The sequence below is a fragment of the Sus scrofa genome, chromosome 9 (genome assembly GCF_000003025.6).
Source record: "Sus scrofa isolate TJ Tabasco breed Duroc chromosome 9, Sscrofa11.1, whole genome shotgun sequence".
Lineage (NCBI taxonomy): Eukaryota > Metazoa > Chordata > Mammalia > Artiodactyla > Suidae > Sus > Sus scrofa.
The window spans coordinates 68,449,426-68,473,455 of NC_010451.4; the positions used below are offsets into that span (position 1 = coordinate 68,449,426).

At 37.5% G+C, this 24,030-nt stretch overlaps 1 protein-coding gene across 23 annotated transcripts in view; it reads left to right on the forward strand.

Moving 5' to 3' along the window:
* ADAM22 (ADAM metallopeptidase domain 22) overlaps positions 1-24,030 on the forward strand; it is a 237,305-nt gene that overhangs the window by 196,403 nt on the left and 16,872 nt on the right. For 6 of the 23 annotated variants that reach the window (XM_021063337.1, XM_021063339.1, XM_021063338.1 and 3 more), the window contains 8 exons: positions 518-686; positions 2,598-2,712; positions 5,653-5,743; positions 10,312-10,329; positions 16,724-16,918; positions 19,259-19,359; positions 19,710-19,776; positions 22,019-22,129. In XM_021063337.1, coding sequence (XP_020918996.1) covers positions 518-686; positions 2,598-2,712; positions 5,653-5,743; positions 10,312-10,329; positions 16,724-16,918; positions 19,259-19,359; positions 19,710-19,776; positions 22,019-22,129 — 867 coding nt within the window. Of the gene's footprint in view, positions 1-517; positions 687-2,597; positions 2,713-5,652; positions 5,744-10,311; positions 10,330-16,723; positions 16,919-19,258; positions 19,360-19,709; positions 19,777-19,948; positions 21,994-22,018; positions 22,130-24,030 lie in introns of those variants that run through there. The other 17 variants (XM_021063342.1, XM_021063344.1, XM_021063347.1 and 14 more) reach the window with 9 other exon arrangements.

Below are 24,030 nucleotides of genomic sequence, written 5' to 3' on the forward strand. Positions count from 1 at the left end.
ATAAATACGTACTACAACGCTACACAAGTCACCATTGGTTGAATCTGTGGAAGTGGAACTTGGGTATTCGACTACATAGCAGGTTGATGCCCCTAACCTCTAAACTGTTTAAGGGTCAAATGTAACTTGTAATCAGAGCAGTCTTTTGGGGAAATGTAAACCAAACCAAAAATGATCATCTGTGTTTGAAACGGATTTGAAATCTTGAAACCTACTTATTTATTAACTCAAATGCTAGTAATAATGGCTTACTTAGCCAAGGCAAAAATGATAATGCCATTTCAATTCAGGCCCTTGTTGTAGTAATTCTGATTAAATCCTAAAATATATCGGTATCTCTGAAAAGAATTAGATCAGAAGATTCAATTGCTTTCTCCATTTAGAGGTTGAAAATGCTTCTACCGTTTTTTATGAGATACTAAATAGAAAATAGGGAAAGTGATAGTTTTTAAGCATAGTCTCAAGATGAATGTGAATTAATGAAATCCCATTTTCTTTTTGCTCTCATTCTTTTTAGCGGTGGGCATGTTAAGCTTGAAGAAGATGTAGACCTTGGCTATGTGGAAGATGGGACACCTTGTGGTCCCCAAATGATGTGCTTAGAGCACAGGTGTCTCCCCGTCGCTTCCTTCAACTTTAGCACCTGCTTAAGCAGTAAAGAAGGCACTGTTTGTTCAGGAAATGGAGTAAGTATTCAGTACCTCACCATGGGGAATTATTCATTTCTCTTATATCACAGAAATAGATATGACCTGAAACTGCTTATTTCTATAATAATGGCAACCATGCTTGTCCATGTTTCCAGCTGGTATGTAAACAGTCATGTGGTCACAGCCATTGGAATATTTCTGTTGTGTAATCTGTGAAAGCCCAGGAATAAGAAAAAGTATAATCTTCGTCTCTTTTCAGGTTAAATTGATCTTATTGAATATAATGCCAGTTTTCCACAAGTGATTTAGGAGACAAATTTTAAAAAACTATAATGGCATAAAAAAGGGAGTAAAAAGCAGAGGCAAGGACCATAATATTTAACAACTGGTGTGGCTAAGTACTGAGTGTGGTTAGAGCAGACCATGAGTAACTTCTGTAGCCACCACAGTGGGTACTAGCTGAGGATAACTTAATGGAATTAAAAACAGAATAACTAAGGAGATGTTTATCAGAGAGAAATAGAAAGAGTGGTGGTATTGAAAAACCCCAAATCCATACTTGCAGTCATATATCTGATAACGTAGTTCCTCTAGAAATAAGTTTATGGGTTAAAGAAACGTGCTTTATTAGTGATTCCAGTTTTGACATTTTCAGCCAGGAATTCCTATACTAACAAATACTTTTTGGTTCTTTTTCTTTTGGCATGTGTGAATGATTTTCTTTTTATCCTCCTTCTGGATTCTTTGCGTGAACTGGTTAGACTGTCCAGTTGAGGTAGAGGATCCCTGTCCTGGAATTGTAAGCCTTCAGTCCTGGTTATTCCTTGTGTGTCCGTGAGGGATATGCCAAGAATTTCTTTAGGGAAGTCATCATAATTGTTACTTTTACCAAAGGAAAGGAATTTTTGTGGTCCAGGAGAATAAAAAGGCATATTGTAAGTAGTTGTGCTCCTATAAAAGGAACTACCAAGTCTTCTTTCCTTAACTGTTAGAAGGATGTTAGGGAGAAATCCTTTTTGGAGGATGAGAGAAAAGAATAATGGAATTATTTCTTCATCGTTATGCTAAGGAAGAAATAGTTTATTCTTTTTTTTTTTTTTTTTTTTTTTTTGCTTTTTAGGGCCACACGCTAAGCATATAGAGGTTCCCAGGCTAGGGGTCCAATTGGAACTACAGCTGCCGGCCTACACCACAGCCATAGCAACACAGAATCCAAACCGCATCTTTGACCTACACCACGGCCCATGACGACACCAGATCCTTAACCCACCGAGTAAGGCCAGGGATCGAACCTGCAACCTCGTGGTTCCTAGTCAGATTCGTTTCCACTGCGCCACAATGGGAACTCCTCTTATTCGTAACTTATTCGTTATACATCCTGAGTATATAACATAGAGTTGTGTTAATTAACTGTTTGCTTAAGGAATGAGTAAAGGAGTGACTAGATACTAGTAAATCAGGTGGCAAACAGCATCCAATCATTTATGATAATTATGCATACTACAGAAAGTTTGTATCCTATGCACTTTGAACTTATAATAACTCAACATAGAGACTATCTACATATTTCTTATTTTATTTTTTTCACACATGCATAACCAATTGGATATTTTGCAAATGTTTGTAATTCTGCTTCATTTTTAATATCTTCCTCTTATAAAATATAAGTTAATGATATGCAAAACAATCATTCCATCAATTTTTGTTTTAGACATATAAATGCATTCTTCTGTTAAAATTCATTATTCCTTTGGGTCAGCTCTTGATTTCTAGAAAATATTTTTCTAGGGACTTGAGTAAGAGATAACGTCTTTAGTAAAAGGAAGAAAGTACCAATAGCTTTCCAGTCCCATTAAATTCTAGGCATGTGAAAGTTAGAAATTAATGTTTATTTTTCATGCCTCTGTTCCAGAGAGACATTGACTCTTGATTGATTTTGGTTTTCAGGTTTGCAGTAATGAGCTGAAGTGTGTGTGTAACAGACACTGGGTAGGTGCAGACTGCAGCACTTATTTCCCTCACAATGATGATGCAAAGGCTGGCATTACTCTATCTGGCAACGGTAGGTACTTAATTTGGTCCCATTATGTTGTCTTTATACACAAGGAAAGAGAAGACTGCCCTTTCCAAAGTTACCTTTTTATTAATTTTGTAAGCCCAATGTAAGTTAAATCCATATAACAATGAAGTACAATATGCAACGGGGGCCCCCATATTGTGATGATAGGAAATATTGAATATAACTTAATCTACTGATTTAGCCTTATCTTGTCCTACATCAGACTGAGATTTTCCGAGTATTGTACCTATTTGGGGATGACAGCAAACCCTGGCTTTTCTTTTAAATGAAGAATGCAGTCAAAGTTTTTAAGTGTCTGATTTTATATTTTTATGATTTTTATATATTGGGGCTGAATCAATGAGAAAAAAATAGAAGAATTGATTTTAAAATATTTTGTTGACTTTAATATTCTTTATTAAAGAACCTCATCTCTATTCAACTCCTGTTCTGTAGCCTGAACTGAAGGTAATTCTAGAAGTTGTAACCTTGGCCAGGGTGCCTGGAAGAGGTTTGAGGACTTGGATAAGAAACCACGGGTGTATTTCTAAAAGCTAGAGTGGCCAAATGGGGTAGAAATTCAATGCAGATAGTAGAAAGAAGACATACCTTGGGGATGAATGTCCCCTTTTCAACTGTTTTTATCATTTCATTATCGAGCATTCTTTTGTATTAAATCATGCCCAAATCCTGAAATCCATTCAACTCCAAAGGATGAGAAAAAGATTATTTTTATTCTAATCATCCAGACAAGTTAAAAATTGTAGCCAATGTGACTTTAATAATGAAACTCACAGAACGGTTAAGATGTTGGCATCTTCGGTCTCAGCAGTGGTAGCGTGGAGCTGGTTTCGGCACTTAATGCAGAGATGAGGCGGTTCGGGTCTCTGGATTTCATTGGCTTGTCGAAAATCATACTGTTACTTAAAAGTAATCAGGACATGTATCCAGGTTTATCAATCCCTGTTAAGTCCCTGGAACGCAGGAGAAAGGGGACAGGTGTGCTGGGTCTTAGAAAAGGAAAATCTCAGTGCCCAGGGGTCCTCTTGCATCTGCCCTGGCTCATCCCCCTGAGGACCTGGGGGGGTGGGGTGGGTGCTGGCCAGTCTCCTCTGGTGCCGAGCCCCGCTGCCTCATGGACTACTGAGGGCTCCAGCCAGAGAAGCCGTATCTTCTGTCATCGGGGGTTGGAATCTGCTCCAGCCACCCATGGTTACTGACCTCTGATGTTCAGAAGGACTCCCTCAGGGACGCTCTAGACAAGGAGCTGGCCAGGCTGCTCTGGGGAAGAGCCCTTCAGTTCACACATGATGTAGGTCACTGTCCACAAAAAAAGTCTCCTGCTATCAGAGCCAGGCCTCCACCTGCCTGTGCTGCCCCTGGGCCCTCCCTGTGCTTGGTATCAGGACTGACTCCCTGGGCCATCTCACCGCCATGGTCCCTGCAGCACTGCATCTCCACCTGCCTGACCGAGGGTGCTGCCATACACAGCAGGGCCCTTGCCCGGGCCTTGCATCAGCCCCCCACCCCACCCCCAGCCACAGCCAGTCTGGTGCAGCCTCCCTCTCATAGCTCACCAGCATCAAGCTCCAGGGCACCAGACTCTCGATTTTCCTTTGGTTCTTTATCATCTCCACCGCCAGAACACTAATTCGGTAACTATGTAGACATGTTTTCGTCCTTAAGAAGCTTCTGTTTTGGAGTTCCTGTCATGGCTCAGAGGTTAATGAATCTGACTAGGAACCATGAGGTTGTGGGTTCGATCCCTGGCCTTGCTCAGTGGGTTAAGGATCCGGCGTTGCCGTGAGCTGTGGTGTAGGTTGCAGATGAGGCTTGGATCCCGCGTTGCTGTGGCTGTGGTGTAGGCCGGTGGCTGCAGCTCTGATTGGACCCCTAGCCTGGGAACCTCCGTATGCTACGGGAGCAGCCCAAGAAATGGCAGAGACAAAAAAAAAAAAAAGAAGAAGAAGCTTGCTTTCTTAGACAAAATATCACACAAAATAAAGACCTTGCATTGGTTGTCAAAATGGAGTGAGAGGAATAATAACATTTCTAGAATTTCTGAGGAAGAGGTCAGGGTTAAAGGGAACATGGATTTCTAAATGTTCCTCCCCAGAGGGTGGTATGCTAATAGAGGAAACACATCCCTCCTCCCCCCCCCTTATCTTTATTCCTCTTTCTTTTCATTCAGTGACCTCATTATGTTTTCCAGAAAAATACCTGAAAAATAAAACTGTGCAAAATGCACTTGGACAAGAATTAAAAGGGAACAACAGGTGCCCCTAATTATTTGTACACAAATAACTGTGTTTAAAAAACAATTGATATAGGAGTTCCCTTCATGGCGCAGTGGTTAACGAATCTGACTAAGAACCATGAGGTTGCGGGTTCGGTCCCTGCCCTTGCTCAGTGGGTTAAGGATCCGGAGTTGCCATGAGCTGTGGTGTAGGTCGCAGACGTAGCTCGGATCCCACGTTGCTGTGGCTCTGGCGTAGGCCAGTGGCTGCAGCTCTGATTCAGCCCCTAGCCTGGGAACCTCCACATGCTGCAGGAGCGGCCCAAGAAATAGCAAAAAAAAGACCAAAAAAAAAAAAAACCCAAAAAACAAAAAAAAAAACAAAAACAATTGATATAGATTGCTAAGTGGTGATGGTTTCTTCCCTTACAAATACCTCCCTTTAATGTCACCGGTATATACTGATAGCAAACCATTATGTCGTAACCTGAAACTAAGATGTTATGTCAATTATATCTCAATAAAGAAATAAAATTTGAGGAAAAAAATGCTCTAAAATTAAAACTTTATGAAGAAAAAAATACCCACTGTTAGAAACAAGGTTGTTAAGGTGCTGATTACAAAGAATAAAGTGCCTAAAGAATTTTATAGCAAAAGTTCAATGTATACACTGATCTTTATTGGTTTTTTTTTTTTCCCCTCTCCAGGTGTTGCTGGTACCAATATTATAATAGGCATAATTGCTGGCACCATTTTAGTGCTGGCCCTCATATTAGGAATAACTGCGTGGGGATATAAGTAAGTGAAAGTAGTAATATAGTAACATTACCCCTCCTTTTTTTCCCCTTATCTTCATTCTTCTTTCATTTAGTTCGATGATCTCATTATATTTTCCAGAAAAATACATGGAAATAAAACCGTTCAAAATGCACTTTTTATTTTGCTGTGTGTATATCACTGTAAATTGCACTATATCTATATATCTATATACAGATAGAGATATTTAGGGACACACCTGTGGCATATGGAAGTTCCCAGGCTAGGGTTCTAATCAGAGCTGCAGCTGCAGGCCCACACCACAGCAACACCAGATCTGAGGAGCAACTTCGACCTACATTGCAGCTGGTGGCAATGTTGGATCCTTTATCCACTGAATGAGGCTAGGGATTGAACCCACATCCTTACAGACACTGGTCGGGTTTTTAACACACTGAGCTACAACAGGAACTCCCATACAATGTTTTTTAAATGAATTAAACACCTATACAGTTTTATATCATTGAATAAATACACCTGTAGTGAAAATCAGTCTGACTCAGCATTTAATCAAAGATTATTCTTGGCATTAGAGATAATGATAATTTATCATTGTTTAGATTTTGAGAGAACTCCTTTCTAGTCTAAAAATGTTGAGTATTGTTTTAAAACCATTATGTGAAGTCAATCAGTCTAAATCGTGTCTCACACAAAGGCTGTGTTGGTTTGCTCTTTAGTGATGCAGGTTCTCTTGACTTAAAACCATACCCCCAAATCTGGGCAAGATAGTGAGTCAGAGAGCATAGGGCTTTAACAGCAAAGGTCCTACCAACAAGAACAACTGCAGATCTGCTCCTGATTACTTTCACTCGGGCCATGCATCCTGCTAAGGGCAAAATCTCTCCACCACCAGTGTGGTGGAGGCACTGTTATTTGTTAAACATGTGCATGTTCTTGTGTGAAGAAATGACTCTTCAGAGACATACTTTGTTAAAATTAAAATTCGACTATAGGAGTTCCCGTCGTGGCGCAGTGGTTAACGAATCCAACTAGGAACCATGAGGTTGCGGGTTCGGTCCCTGCCCTTGCTCAGTGGGTTAAGGATCCGGCGTTGCCATGAGCTGTGGTGTAGGTTGCAGACGCGGCTCGGATCCCGCGTTGCTGTGGCTCTGGTGTAGGCCGGTGGCTACAGCTCCGATTCAACCCCTAGCCTGGGAACCTCCATATGCCGCGGGAGCGGCCCAAGAAATAGCAACAACAACAACAACAACAACAAAAAAGACAAAAAAAAAAAAATTCGACTATAAATTACAACTTAAAAAAGCCCTAATTCTCAAGATTTAAAGTTCAATTGTAAGCTTTAACAATTTCTCGGTTCTATTTGTAAAGGTTAAAAAGTTATATAACTTTTGAATATTGGATCCCTTTAGCTAGGCAATTAGTTAAGTAATGACTTCACACATTCTACACTTATTTGTATATTTAATGTGTTCAGTTCTTTTAAGCAATTCAATCTTAGAATATGAAAAAAAATCCTTAGTATTCAAATAACTAATTTATGTTTAATGAAGTAAAACTTAACTATGATGAACCTTAAGGTTTTTTTTTTTTAATATTTCAATTTAAAATCATGGTCCTGATGACCTCTGCAATGATATATAAAGTCCCCAGGCCTAGGGTGTTTCTCCATTTGGAAGGCCTACAACTTTTGCTAGGCTTTCTGGGTATTACCCCATTTTATAGCTTTAAAAAAAATCATAGATCAAATTTGGTTTATTAAAAGACTTGGGAATTAGACTACTTTAGACTTTAAAATTACCCCAAACCTTTCAATAGACTAGGCATATTACATAATGACCTGCTCTTCTTGTTATTACTACCTGATATGGTTTTAAACCAAATGAATTAAAAGAAACCTCTTTAAAAGTATATATGGCTCTTGCTTATTGTGAGATCAAAACCCTGAACGAGCTTCTTTGAAAAGAGAGCAGTTAGTTGACAGTCAGGATAAACTTTGTGTGTTAAAGTATTAAAATGCAGAAAGACATTTGTGCAAGGATACACTGACAAATAGCACAAGAGTTCCTTAGTGGCTCAGTGGGTTAAGGATCTGGCATCGTCACTGCTATGGCTCAGGTTAATACTATGGTGCAGTTTCGATCCCTGGCCTGGGACCTTCCAAATGCTGCAGGTGTGGCCAAAAAAAACCCTAAAAAACTCCCACCCCAAAACCAAAAAAAAAAAAAAATAGCCTAGACATCAGGGTGAAGTTTATCATAGCATAGTTGATGTGGCATAGCCTCACAAAGCAGAGTGCAGCAGAGTGATAATGCTTTTGCCCTAATTGAGTGGGTACCTAGCTCTGTACCAGCTCACAGATGCTCAGTAGTCATGTGCCTTTTTGATGAGCAGGCCATTAGGCACATTGCATACTTCCATTTGTATAGGCTGATTGCAGCATTACATTTGGAGCATAAAAGTGTATGTCTTCAGGGAAGGCTTTTCTGTATGTATATTTTTTGATCTCTCCTCATACCTCAGGTGAATAAGCTCATCTTGGAGTCAGACTGTTTTCTCACTTCCCTGATGCAAGACTTATATAGTAATTGCCATGACAACCACTGCTGTTTTGAGGTAGCTTAGTGTTTCATTTGGTCACGTGAAAAAGGAACACAAAATTGTTAGTTCTGTGGTGTGTGATTTTTCTGCCACCCGCTGAGGCAAATTGATTATTTCATGGTTGTAATCTTGGAAAAAAATTACCTTTCAGAAATATGAAACCTAAATATCTACTTCTCTTGCTAATGAAATTACCTATGTCTGTTTTTTTTTAATGATCTGAATGAATGATAGTCCTTCTTTCTGTATATCATTTAAAGGAAATTCTTTTGATTTCACTCTTATTTTTTCATTTCTGAATACATGTACTTTGCAGATTCATTAAGGAAAAAGACAAATCTTGTTCATACCACAGTATTCACTTCATAAATAATTTGAACCTAAATGATGAAAGTTTTAATGTTACTAAATTTATTCAGAATATGTTTAAAAATAGAATGAGGATGTAGACATTTTAACACAGGAATTAAATTCATACATGTGCTGTTCCACATATTCCATTTAAAATGCCAAGATGGATTTAGGACCTGAGAACTCATTTTCTCATTAATCCTTCCAATTAAACTTTCTATCCCTTCTCCAAACCTTGGGGGAATGGCAAGGATAGGAACTGAGGAATACGCATTTCAAGCTGGTGGACTGCTCGGGTAATCAGATTGAAAGAATAAAAAGCAAAACATGCTGAATAGAAAGATTTTGGTTTATTTTTCTGCTACATCTGATGGTTTCAGAAATGAAAAATACTAAGTAACAAGTTGGTATTTTTACCCTGGTGAGCTCATTATTAAGTAAGATACTCAGCAGGGGCATAGAATAGATTGGCATGTGAATGTGCTCCAAACAAAATCCATATGGAAACATTCATCTTGATCTTGGGGAAAGGAGACCACTGCTCAGCTGCTTGACCTTCCAACATGTCTTGAAAATATTAACACCTAATTAGTTCATGGTAGAAAGTTTGTAATTAACTTTTTGATGTTAACTCATTGGCACCTACAGATTCTCTAGAACATATTTTTGGTTCAGATTGGTTTATTTTGAAATTTGTATAATTTTATTTTAGTAGATGCCCAAATAAAAAACAGAGACTAAACTTTGAAGAAAGTGTTTTCAATGTTGGTTTCAGTGAAGCTTTGGTGAGTGTGTAGTGATAATTTGGGAGGTCTGTTAAGAGCTATGAATTCTCACTCTAATTTACCATAGCAAAATGTTCTTGGGAGTTCCCTTTGTAGCTCAGCAATAATGAAACTGAATCTGACTGGTATACTAGTATCCACGCGTATGCGGGTTAGATCCCTGGCTCCAGGGTTGCCATGAGCTGTTGTGTAGGTCGCAGACAAGGCTAGGATCCCACATTGCTGTGGCTGTGGTGTAGGCCGATAGCTGTAGCTCCAATTTGACCCCTAGCCTGGGAACTTAGGTGTGCGGAGGGTGTGGCCCTACAAAGCAAACAAACCAACAAAAATTCTTGTTTTCATTTATGTTTTCCTATTTGAAATTCTTAGCAATAGCTTTAGTTGGGATATAAATTCCAAAAAGAATAAATTATGATTTTTATTTGTATGTAAAGTTAATTTATATAAGAAACAACTAATAAATTTCACTATTTAAATCAATGTGCATATCTGACAACTGTATTTGAGAAAGAGTTAACTTTAAGACATTACTAAATGCTTAATATGATGCAATTGACATTGAGAAAACAATTACTTTTTAATATCTGAAGCTTTATGCTTTTAAAATGGTTATTTGAAAATATTGTGACTAACCCTTTGATGTCACTTCTTTGAAAGAAGTGAAATGTGTGTGTGTGTGAGAGAGAGACAGAAAGATGGTGTTTTTATTCCCCATTTCAATTCTGCAATTCAAAATCCTAGCGGAGACTTTTCAACAAATGGTAGAGCTTTGATGTTTATTATTCTCTCTTCACGCACTTCTGTAGGTAACTAATTCTTTCTTTCTCTCCTCTCTCTCGTCTTGTCCATAAAAAGAAACTATCGAGAACAGAGGTATGTGATGACAATAATCTGAACATATAACTGAAAACTGAAAGGCTTAAATCCTATTAGGATCTTTGGAATTTATACATGCAGTTATAAAGAAATTTTACCTTGTCTTTATGCTATAGTGGTCAAAAATTAATCTTGATTTTTCATGACTTTGAAGTGATAATTTTCATAGTGTTGCTATGAAATGTATTAATTTAAAAAATAAATGTCATTATTTACTTTTAATGGTTCTGTCATCCAACTATACTATAAGTAATAGAACTTTTGTGTTACTTTATAGTAATATATAGAGAGAGGTTTATTTTTTTTCTCACCTAAAACAAAATTCCTTTATGTTAAGGTGTCACCTTTGTTTATATTAGTTGATTGGCTTTTCTTCATGTTTATAACACCCTTCTTGCCTAATAATTTCTAAGGGAATTTATTTTTGTTACTGTTGTTATATTAGTAACTTTCATTCATAAATGATAACATTGATAGGGTAACAGCGTTGTGGTCAGGAGAATGTTCTGGCCTTTGAAGAGTCTGCTTTACCTCTGCATGAGAAAATGTATATATATATTTTTGTACAGATCAGAGAATTTCATGGGTAGAGAAAGAAATAACTTGCATAGTTGGAATCTCTGATTGTACTTTTTTGAATTAAAAAACCCATAAAGTCAACCACTCCATTCATTGTAAGCTTAAAATCTGTTTAACCAGCAGTATAAAAAGAGATACAAGAAATCTAAATTAGCCCGTATTAGGGTACATCTTTCACTTTTCACATTTTGAAAATTACTAATGTCATTAGCTATCAATACAAAAAAAATTAAAATATCCTGAAAGTTGACAATCTAGACCATATCATATCATATTAGTTTTGTAGTCAAGACACCTTTGAAGATTCCTACCCACCTTTTCCCACTATTCCATTAAATGCTATAAGCAGATAAGGAATAAGATAATTTCTAGCCCCAACCACAGCTTTCATTTTTTTCTAAACTTGTTCATCTGTTTCCTTCCATGTTGTGATTTAAAATTCTTGGAAGGTTTTAGCATTAGTATCACCCACAGGGCACCAACTGAGATCCTGATCAGTTAGCCATAGGTATTAGAAAATATTAACTTTGTCCTGGAATAACTTACTTCCATCATTAATGGAGAAAGTCAAATGGAAACAAAATTAATTAAATTAAAAAAAAAAACCATCAAGAGTTCTCTGTGACATGTCTTAAATTCTTGTGTCCAAAAATACTAGAGAAGAGCTGGAGCCATTTATGCTTTCTGTTGGGTAGAAGATGATCAGCTATATGATAAAAGTAAGTTTGGCGGCTTTCTTCAGGGAAAAATAAAATTAGGTTAGTAGGATCAGAAACAGATGATTTAACTGCATTTCCAGATGAGTTAAGGCTATAAGGTAATTTAACACTGCTGACTGTAAAAAGGAAAGTACATTGTCACAAATAGGCAACATAAACAAAGGTGTTATGGTGTGCTAAGATGTCTTCTCACGGAGATCTCTCCAGAAGAAAGAAATTGCCCACACTACAAAAAATGATAAATACGTAAACTTGTGCACCACTTTCTTCGTCTAACTCAATATATTTATAGGTACAGTTAAGAAAATTTTCATATTAAGAGACTCCTTTTTGTGCCTGATGGAATCATGCCTCCTGATATTATTGAGTCATCATTTCATCAACTGGCAACTCTTTTGGAATCTAGTTCGTATTTTGAGAGTTGTCATGTTTCAGCAGATATTATTTTTTATCCTTTGCTATATTTCAGCACAACCTTTATTTGTTTATTTTTGCCCTTGCCCATAGCTAATGAATCCTAGGGTTTTACAATAAATCTTTGAATGAAGAAGCAGCAAGGAGTAGAAGATATTAGAACAGGAAGTTGTGAGTGTATAAATATCTTCTGAAGGGTTTTTCTTTTTGAGAATATATATTAGAGAAGTTTGTATGGCCAGTGGACCAAAGCATGCATTAGGAAATCATGAAAATAGCTGCTGATGTTCCAATAAAGATGTGCCCACCTCCAAAGGATGCCAGGGAGTAGGAAAAAGAATTTCGAGTTGCCTTTAAATTAGGTCTTCCTTTGAGGTGCCGGGGTGGGAGGAGCAATTGACAAGGAATTGAAAATCCACTTGCTTCTTTGTGGTCTTGGGAAATCACTGAAACTTTCCTCAGCTCTAAAAGCAACAAAAGTTCTTTGCAATCTGTGAAGCATTCTAGCAATGGAAGTTATTTGTATATGGTCTCCGAAGACTTTGTGTTTCTCTAATCTTCAAATGAGTGAGGGAGGTAGGTATGTTTGTCCTCAAAGAGGAAGACAGTATTCTTGACATAAGTGAGGACCACACATCCTGTTGAGCTTGTGAAAGCATTGGTGAACATAAAGGTTTGCTTCAATATTAAATGCATATTAAATATGCAGTTAGTTATCACATTCTTATTAGTGATAATAATGGCTCAGAAATGCCAAATTGAGCATACTTTTTTTCAGATTTTCAGGAAGGTGCAGCAAGTAATTCTGTGAAGCAACCTGATAACCTGGTAAATTTTCCCTCCAGAGAATGTGTCCTCAGGGCTTTCCTTATATTGAAGGAATGTGTGATGGGTTTAATTGTATGTCTGGCAAAAAGATGAGAAGCAAACCTGTTATTTTCTTCTAATGAACAATGGAAGCTCAGTGGCGGCAGAACCCCATACATGAACAATATCACTTAAAACCTGCCAGCGTCATCTCGTGAAGGGTAGAACCACAGAACTGAGGAGCCAGAGAGAATTTGTAGATATCACAGTTGGAAGGATGGCTCTTGATCCTTTTCTTTAAAATCTCCAGGAAAGACCTCCATCATTTTTTTCAGTTGGTGCTATTGTTTATATTTTAGGATAAATGCTCTTGGGACTTAGTAGCTGTATAATTTGTAACAAGAATTAGAAGTCTGAATTTTAGTTTTCAGGCAGGGTTGCAAACAGCAATAAACTAGGAAAGCATTCATTAAACTTGGATTTATAAAACATCCTTATTCAGCTGAAATATTTGCTTCCTTTGAAATGAACATACATCATTGAATATCCATAATGCAAATTAGAATAAATAATTAGAGCTTACATTCCTGATTCATACCTTAAGCAGAAACCTCCTTCCCCATTTCTTTTCTCTGTTTTAGCCACTTTACTTTCTGCTTCTGAACCTTCCTCTTTTTCCCCCAAACCTTTCTTAGTTTATTTTTATACTATTAGTATTCTTATTTCAGTGACATTCATGCATCTGTCAATGTGACTTGTTATACATTACACAATATTTCTTGAAACGCAGACAGCTCAGACACCAACAAAGCTTTGGAGACATTCTTCCTTCAGCATTAAGGTTAAGACTTAATTAAATTTTCTTCATGGTGATCTCATTTTGAGTATGTATGAGGATTATTAAGTTAAATATTATGGTTCAGTGGACCCTTTAAGAAAAAATCAGTCTTCACTCATAGCAGGAACCCTTTCTGAGGAAAAAGAATTTAGTTACATAGCTTTTGTTTTGGTCATTGTTTATAAAAAAAATCATGCACATGTCTAAAATACTTTCATGTGATGTGAGAAGTAATGAGTCATTTCTCCATTATAAAACTTAGCAATGGTTCGGCTACCTTATTCCAAAATTCTATGAGCCTGGCAAAATTTAGGAAGAAAACCATAAAGACAATAAAATAAATTCAGTTTTAACAAATGTAAAGCTATCATTTGGTTGGTCTAAATTTAGTTGGTCATTTATGATCTTTTATAACAAATGATGAACTGATGCTTTTTTTATCATGAGGATCTGATATTCTCTATCTTCACTAGAGGTTAATCAAGAAGAAATAAATTTGTTATAATCTGTAATTGGATATTGAAAAAAGGATAAATTTCTGGATAGTGAAGGATATTAGATATTCTTCTTAGGGGATCTTTAACAAAATCCGTCATCTTTTATTAACATTTTAATGCCTTTACTACATGAAGAAAGTTACAGGCATTTCTTGTGGAATTTAAGGAGAATGTAGAGTAGTTGCTTTATTTGAGAGACTTCACAGTAGAGATAGGTAAGTCTTTAATCTGCCTGGATGATAAAAAGCAAGGCCAGGCCTCCAAAGTTCATTGAACTTATTAAACTTTCCATCCAAATCTTTGAAACCCATAGTTTATACTTTGTTTAGCATGTAGGATGTTTGTACTGTGTGAATGTTGACCATGAACGGCAGAGAAGTTATATTGAAGGGCTGGTAAAATGTGCTTAGTTGAAAAAACAAAACAAAACTGGGCCCCACCCATTATGAGAAGCCGTCCATTTAAGCCTGCAGCCTCTGCGAAGTGAACCCTAGGGGACTGCCTCAAAAGAGAGGGGAGTTTCAGGAATAGATGAATGGAGAAGGGCAAATATGGTCAGAACGTCTGTCTTGAATTTCTTGAGGCAGGTATCATCAGCTTATAAAGATCATCATTAGGGGTCATAGTGACAAAAATGATTTTTTAACTGCAAAGATTATTATTAGAAACATGATGTTGGTTGTTCTTTGGCATTCTTTTATACATATTAATATGATACAAAAGGTGAATATTCCTACTTGAGGCGACTTACAGAACTTTGATTTTATTGAGAGCGTTCTTTCACGCATTGATAGAGTATTTTATTGATAGGCAGCAACACAGGAAATGATTCCAGAGATTTAAAGATCTTGAGTAAGCAGATGTATCTGTGTTATTAACACTATAAATATGGGGAAATTGTGTTATTTTTTGTATAAAATTAATGTTTCATAACACACTGAGAAAAAGATTACAGTGATGAGCTGAAAGTCACTTAAAGGAATAAAAATATTTTGAAGCGAGTTCTCTCATGGTGCAGTGGGTTGTGGCTCCAGTGTTGTCACTGCAGTGACTCGGGCTGCTGCTGGACGTGTGTGTGTTCTCTCTCTGGCCTGGGAATCTGCACATGCCATGGGCAGGGCCAAAAAAATTTTTTTTGAAGGAATTATAGGTAATTATAGGTAAAATTAATCTTATAAGTCTAATGAGAAATTTGATTTCTTTAAAGGGAGGAGTAGATTTAACTACACAAGTTAATATAGGTGCTTTATATCAGTTGAAAATTTTTACTTTGGAGATGTGTGAATATATAGTGTGAGAGAGTGTATTCCGTCACTCAAAAGAACGAATGACCAAGCATTTTAAACATTTAAAACAGTGTGGTCATTGGCATAAGCAGGGAAACAGCTAAGAGTGACCTTTTGGAGATCGAATTTAGCATCATCAAGTGACCATGACTAGTGTAGTAACTAAGGAAAAAACAAATAGGAAGAGGTGTTAACAGAGGTGAGCCTTTGTTGAAGACCTAGTTAAGTACAGCTCCGTATATACTACTTGGGGGTACCTCCAACATCATTGCTGAGTGGAACTGAATCAAGTTGTAGATGCTGTTGCCTATTGGGGTGCCATGCACTGGCAAAGGATCAGATTAGATACCAAGGGAGGGAGGTTGGACCAGGCAGTGGTAAAGTTTTCTACCCTGTTCCCTTAGGAGAAGTAATAAAAATCTGTTCCAATCTTCATTCATTCAACGTTAGAGTAAGTAGGTTGGTAACAGTGAAAACTATAGATTTTCCCTGGTTGGAGATGAAGAGTTGAAGTCACTCACCAGCCACCTTTGTATATTTTTCTGTAGGTTCAACAAGAATTCCCTTAATTTTTCAGCCCTGTCTTCCCTTTGTTAAATTAGCGGCCTTTACACATTCTTGTGCGCAGTTACAGAATGACCTTTTTATTGACCTTTGAATCTCTTGCAGTTTCTTCATATTTCTATTAAATGAATAGTGAGACTCCACACTGAACAAAAAACTCGAATAAGAATTTATTTGGATTCAATTATAGAACATAGCTTAGAAACCAATCAGTTTTTAAGACCAAATCAAATAGTGTTCAGAAATTGTGACTAGTTTTCTTACCACAGTGGAAAAACAAAACAAAACCAAAAAACCAAAAAAACAGTGCCTTATCTGGACAAGGACACGTGTCTCAATACATTTTCTTCAACACCAGTTTTTGTTCTTGTTTAAAGGCAAAATGGCAGTTAACATCTCTGAAATATAATTAAGTTACAGTGAAAAAACCTCATCTTTTCATATTTTTCCCCTCAAATAAGGGTTTATTCATCTGGACTGTAAAGACTGCAGCGATTGCTTTTCTGACTCTACAGTTAGAATGACTTGAACAGCTGTCACATTTATTAATAATCTTACGTGTTGTTATAGATTTGATTCATGTAGATCATTACTCCTACCTCTTTTTTTCCTAAGATAATATTTGTATATGTCTGTGTTCATGTGTGTGTCTTGTTTTCTGACTCTGAAATGTTTATTATGCCTTAGACAGTTACCCCAGGGAGATTATGTAAAAAAGCCTGGAGATGGCGACTCTTTTTATAGCGACATTCCTCCTGGAGTCAGCACAAACTCAGCATCTAGTTCTAAGAAGAGGTCTGCTTTTCTGTCGCATTTTCAGATTTCTACCTGTTCCATCACACATTATTCCATTAGTCAGAACATTTCATTATTTTGCAGCAGGTTTGATTACTTCTTCCTTCTTTCTTGAATGTTAAAAAAGAGTATCCTTTGTTCTTTGATTACTCTACTTCAAAATGCCATATGCTCAGAACCACTGGTTTAACAAATCAGGCCAGAAATCCAAACCAAATCAAGCTAAACAAGGGACAACCCTAAATCTATATAGAAACCCCCGGGTTTTGGTTTTTCAACGTTGCTCTTATACGGCTTATGAAACTATACATAGAGTTTGATCATATTTTAAATGGTGAGCTTTATGTCATGTTTGGTAGTCAAAGAAAAAGGTTACTGTCATGCTTCAATAAAAGCAGTTGTTAAAATGAAATGATAATATAAATGCTGCATTGAATATTTTTTTAGTTTAAAATTTATCGAAGCTAAGCTTGCTATGGGAAAAAAAAAAGATCGCTTCTCTGTGAATCATACATTTAAATATTATGATTTTTACCTTTCATTCTTGGAATGATTAATTCTAGGTTTTATAACTTAGAGCTTGGTTGTCAAATTAATTTTAACTATATTTAATGTTTGCCTGAGTTTTGTTAACAGTCCAGATGGGGTTAATATATTATTTATATGTCTTAAACTTGGATGCTGTATTCTTGCTCCAGGATCTTAAGGTGTATAAGACCATTTAAAACCCTGCATGCTTTATAATTGTTTAATGAAATAAGCTGACAGATGAAATAAATAGTTGGAAAGTTTTAGGAAATGAGACCTGCGTTCATATTGGAAAAAAAGCTAAAATATTCCTATGGACGAGTTTCTCTGAAATTGTTGGTAGGGGTGTGATATATAGAAGAAAAAGAATGATAGCCCCATGCATTACTTTGGGCACAGTAGTTACTTTGTAGATTGAAAGGGAAATTGCTAGTTTATTGAGAAGAAACATCTCTTCTGGAGTTCTAAATAGAGTAAATTATCTGTGAAAATTCTGCAATAGATGTCACTCTTTATAAACAATTAGGAAAAAGAATGGAAGCAATTAGTGAGATCTGGGAATCCTGTGTGGAACTGTCCTAAGCATGAAGGATTGTTTTCACTCAGATAACGTAGCTTAAAGCAAAAGTAAAAGTATTATTTTTGCATGAGGAGTACAATTCTAAGAAGGATACTCAAAAAATTGTACTTTTAACCTACTGGGGACTTTTTGGCTAAGAGAATAAGATTTACTTAAATTCTCTCGGTATATAATTATTTTCTTGGTCAAATATGTAATTTTAAATTAAATAACATGGTAAATAAGTAGAGAAATCAATGGATTCCAGCAGAATTTCTGTTGTCCTTTTGTACAAAATAGGAGTCATTCTATACTTAGTAAATGCTGTCGAAAAATCTAGGGAGTTATGTAGTCATTGTGCTGAGTTCCATTTATTTTCATTCATCCGCAGAAAGTTCCTTTGAAAATAGACCTTGTTAGCAGTTAACTGGAATGATATGTGGAAAGGTGTTTAAAGCATTGCTATTTTCTGAAGTACCTCAACAAGAACTTAAAATAGTGATTTGAATAATTACCAGAAATTAGCAAAATCTTAATGTGTTTTGACTTGAAACAGTTAAATATTGTGTCAAATTATGTGACTCCTCCTAAGTGTATGTAGTTTGTCAGAATGCTTTTCTTATATGGTACGAGGTAGGTGTGTAAATTTTGCTTCTTGTAGACAATTCATTTAAAGATGGCAGGATACAAAGGGCGAAAGGGCCTAACGGTACATGGACTTCATGAGAGACACTTCCATGATAAACATCTGACGCTGTTCAGTTATTGGGCAATTTAACCAACAGTATCATATTTTGGGGGGGGGCACAGTTTTGGAGAAAATGCCAATTCTCAGAAAATAATTTTATTCTTTAAGAACACCTAAATATTTGATCAAGGCTAGTCACTTCCATTGAGCAAATCTTAATGAAATCTCTTGGAAGTCCATGTTCTCATAACAATACTTGAATGGAAGCCATTGCTTTACCATTAAGAAACATCTATGGTGGGACCCCATTATAACTCAGCTGCTTGGACTATGTAACTGAAATATGTAGTGAATTTGCTATCTATGGTTGCTGTGTTCTGGGGAATGGAATTGGCTTGCATTGTATCCTGATACTTTTCAATTACAAAGTATTGTAATGGGGTTCCATTGTATTTGACTTTTCTTAAATTGAATGTTGTGTAATTCTGCCTTCTTCATGAAGACTTTCATGTTCTCTTCATTCTTTCATTTCAGATTTTTTTATTTCTTGATTTATTTTAACGCACAGTAATGCTTAGAAGTTTCGCTTACTGATTTCAAAACCTTCATTTGATTATATGTTTGAACACTATGTATACATTTTCAATTTCAGGTCAAATGGACTCTCCCATTCTTGGAGTGAAAGGATTCCAGATACAAAACATATTTCAGACATCTGTGAAAATGGGCGGCCTCGAAGTAACTCTTGGCAAGGTATTCGGTGGCATTCTGAACCCATCTGTACACATCGTCTAAATGCTATGTTTTGTGGTTCTTGGTTGTAAAGACTTGTTCTTTGCTGTAAGGTCTTTAGCTTTTCTCCCAACAGAGAGGAAGGCATTTATAATGAGAGTCCAGTGCATTTTTTCTTGGATGGGAAATAATAGGATTTGCTAGCACCAGTGCACTGGACACACTGAGAAGGCTCTGCAGAGCTCTGAAGCCCTGTGTTCTGGGCTGGTGCTGGCTGTGAATTGTACCCCCTTGAAATACTGTGTGATTAAACACATGGCAATTAAATTTATTTTTATTCAAACCTAGCTTCATAAACCCATCTTTTTCAGGTAACCTGGGAGGCAACAGAAAGAAAATCAGAGGCAAAAGATTTAGACCTCGGTCTAATTCAACTGAGTAAGTCTGAACATGTAATGGAAAAAGACACTCCAAGGTCCTGTGCCATGACTGTGAAAAGTTAATTAACCAGATCATGAAAGAGCCATGCCTCTTGGCCTTGGTTTTATCTTTTTAATTCTTTTTTTTTTTTCCCTTTTAAAATTAATCTTGGCTTTTCTCTTTTACTTAGGCATCTCCGCAACTGTGCCCATACCAATTCTGCCTGATAGTGCAGGCTTTTTCCTCCAGTAACCTGCCATTGAGGTGTTTGGGTTCCGTTTGAAGGGAATTTTGATAACATTCCTTTCTTCTCATCACCCCGGGTCCAGCCATTCCAGAGGGGTCACCCTTCCTCCCCCCAGTATTCATACAGCCCGGAAGCATCAGGGGAAAATTCCCACGTCCTAGAGCATGATGACTGCTCACAGTGTGAAACCACCGCTCCGAGAGCTTCATGGCTGCAATCTAAGCATTCTCTCAGACTACGGGAATATGTTTCCCTTTTAATTTTCCTTCTGAGGACCTTTAAAGGGGCACTTACCTAAACTTGCTCTTTAATGGAATCATTGTCACTAGATGCAACACTATCCTTTTTAAATGATAGCCACATTTTTTTTTTTTTTAAGTAGAGGTGGGGTCTAAAATGCCATTGAAAGTCATTTATAATGAGGTAAACACCAGGCACTTTTTTCAGTTTATTTCTCCTCTTAAGAAAGTTCAGGCAAAACCAGGCTTCCTCAAACCTTTACCTCCATCATGGAATAAAACATACCTTCATTTCCTACTGGACCTGGCCGCCTGGTTTTCATTAACTGTACTTTTTGGACCCCCTTAATTTTTTTTTTTAACCTATTTCTCACTTTAGTGCTAGTGATTATTCCCTGGATCTTTATTGCTTCTTCATGCCTTAATACTTAAAAAAAAAAAAAAAAACCTGAATAGCAGATATTTGTTAACTGCTTGTCAGAAACTCACGTTAGCTTTTCCATCATATACCCTGCCTTTTTTCAGTCCAGGACAATAACATTGCCCTGAAATTTGGAACTTCCTGCTGATGGTATTGTCTAGTAAGTGGCTTGTCAAAGTTTACTAGAGGATACTTTACTTAGAAACAAGAGATAGGTTCCAGTGATGAGCATTGCATGGTCCAGAAATGGCATCATAGAACTCCATCACAAATAACTAATCCGTTAGAGTTTATCTTATACATTCCCAAAGCGCTTGGATGCTTTAGGGCTCATCCTGGATAAACTCTTCTTGGAATGTGGTTTGATTTGTTTTGCATGAGGTCACCTGGTAAGAGCTTTTTTAAGCTTATCTCAGTTGCTCACAAGAGTACAGATAAAACTGCAAAAATATTCTTCAGAACTTTCTTTGTGTACTGTTTAGTGTTCTAACAGCATTTTCTATAACAAGGCTTTGAAAACGCCTACATGAATACCAACCAAATAGCCGATCTTATATTAAAGCTAGGAGTTTAGGACCCAAAGACTTCTTGGCATTTAGCAGTGTTTTCTAGCCTAATCACTTATTTTAAAAAAAAAAAACAACTATAAAATCCCCACTCATATCATGTGACAAATATTATGATACTCTACATCACCCTTGATAAATATTGCCTGTGAGATAGTTATTATATTTCATAAGACATCATAATGGAATCATCTTTATGAAGAAGAATGAAGGACTCTCAGATGTTTCAGATTTTCAGATTTGGTTACAGGGCCCATGTTACCTGCATGGAGCCAAGTCTGTGAAGCTGACACTATCCTCACATTCTCTCATACCTTATTGTCCAGACATTATGTTTTGTTTTTCTTTTCTAAAAAAAATCTGAATATATAGCATATCTAGAATTATGTCGACAGCTTTTTAAGAGACTTTCTGTATTTGTTAAATGATCCCATTTTCTTCTGATATAACAGTATCATTTATTTGCGTGGCTCCAGAGGAGCAGAATGACCACGGACAAACATAGCTTTTTAATTTTTCTTTTAAGATTAAGAAGTATAATCAGGTCCATTATTCAACCTTCCCTTTAGTACCTCCTCATCCCAAAGGGTGATGAGACATCGGGGCATGAATGAAAACATGCACCACCAATGCACACCCTGCTATAAAATGTCCTTGTTTATTGTATTGTTTTCCCACTCAAAGCTTTTGCATCTTCCTCACTGTTGTACGTGATGTTTAAAAAAAAAAAAAAAAAAGAAAGAAAGTTTTTGGCTTAGACTTTGTATTATATATTGTGTTTTTACAGGAGGGAGCCCCAAGCACCTGAGCCTGGGCACTCCCTCGCCCAGACTGTCCCATCCCAAGGCATAAGCCCAGGGGGCTCTGACAGCCCCCAGACAGGGAGTCTGGATCACAGGTCAGTCTCCACCTGCCCTCTCATTCTGGGCTGCCACTTAATCTCCCTCCAAGTCCCTTCCTTGGCTGAGAACAGGGTCATTTGATCTCTGACTGACCACCAACGTCAGCTGATTTTCCTCTGCCTTTCCATCCTGGAGAACACATAGAGCTCTCCTATCCTGTTGAACGCATTTTTTTTTTTTTTTTTTTGCATGTTGCGCTACAAGCCAAGTCAAGCCACATAGGCAGATTATCCCAGGTTGTTGACAGCCCATCACTCCAGCTGGCCTGACCTAGAGATGTTAGGAGGCCCCAGGTGAGGGCCCTTGGATGGGCACATCCTCAGAAGGCATAAGACTGGGCAGCTCTCTTCAGCAACCTCTAGTGAAGTAGTCACAGCTTCCCGAGATGCTCCCCAACACGGAGAGAAAGGTCCACCCGTTGCAAGCCAGGCCCTGTGTCTGTAGGTTTCATGGGACAGCTTCTAAGACTGACAGTGAGAGGAACAGGTCTCCTCCTGGAAGTGGCCGACTGCCTGTGGGTGACTCAGTTTGCTGTATGGCTATGTTTCACCCAGTACCAGCTGCATGGGCTTTTTCTTCGGTTTTCCCCAGGCCGGAGCATTCACTAGCCTTCATGTGTGGCTGCAATTGCTTTTTAACTTTTTTCTTTTTGTTCAGAGTCTCAGTGGAAATCTCGATGCAAGTTTTAATTGGCGATCTCTGTCAAAGCACAAGTTGGTGGTGATTGTGGCTAAAGGCCAAAAGAAGTGTGGGTTGTTCTCAAGTCAGGGGACCTTATCTTAGCAAAAATGGTCTTGTCAGCATGAAAAGCAGCCAAGCCCTTCTCTCAGGAGGGAACGTCATGATGTTATTTTGTGATGTACATGGATTATGGCTAAAAAAATTGAGGGAAAGCACTACGAAAGATAATCTAATTTTGTTGATATAACTGTGGAAATGTATCTTGATTGAAATGTGTCTACAAACTAAAACTAATAGAGAGGAAAGAAGTGAACTTTAACCACAAACAAGTAGTATATATTATAATTTCCCTAGTTTATTTCCAAATAACTTTAAAAGTTTTATAGAGCTTGACTCTTCATTGTCTGTAATATCTCAAGAGGTTATCTTTTCAATGAAAAACACTCAGTAAAACCTCCAAATTCTTCTAAGACCCAATTTGTTGAATCTGTATTTATAGGACAAAGACAGTCTCTGAGGGGATGTGTTTTTGCTTGGCTCTCGGGGTAAAAAATCAAAAGAAACTCTGAAAAAAAATGAAAAACAAAAACCCTTGCATTCACAATTTTACTACCTTTTGACTTTTCCTTTGTGCAGTAATTCTGATGGAGACTTTGCCAGCTCCATCAGGAAAGCGTTATGTAAGGTTATCCTTGTCCTCTGGCAGTCACTCCCATTATGATCAGACACTCAGAAGGCAACTTCTGAGGGTCATTTCCTAAAGGAAACATGAACGCTTTAGCCTGGAGAGCACAAGGGGCAGGAAGGCACACGGCAGCTGCACCTAAGTGACTAAACCCACCTGCAAGATCACGAAGGCCTGTTGGGACCACCCTTACTGTTTGCTGGGTCTTCAGGATCGGAACAGTGGGGCCCTTCCTGTTCGTTACAGTGCTAGCTGGATCACCTTTCTCGTTAACTCCCGCTTGAGATCTGCCCTTGGGAGTGAGACAGAGGCCGTGTAAAAGCTGTTCCTTCCATATTGGAAAGAGAACGTGGCTCTTTTTCACTGTTTTTGAGGTGTTATATCATCAAACAGCAGGTTGGAGTTGCAGCCATCTGAGTATTCTCAAAATGCCCCTTTATCATTTGAAAACCAAGGAGCCAAATGAACGGTGGCCTGGAAAAAGCCACTCTGGAGGTGGGTGAGTGGGACTGCCGACAGTACCCTGATTGA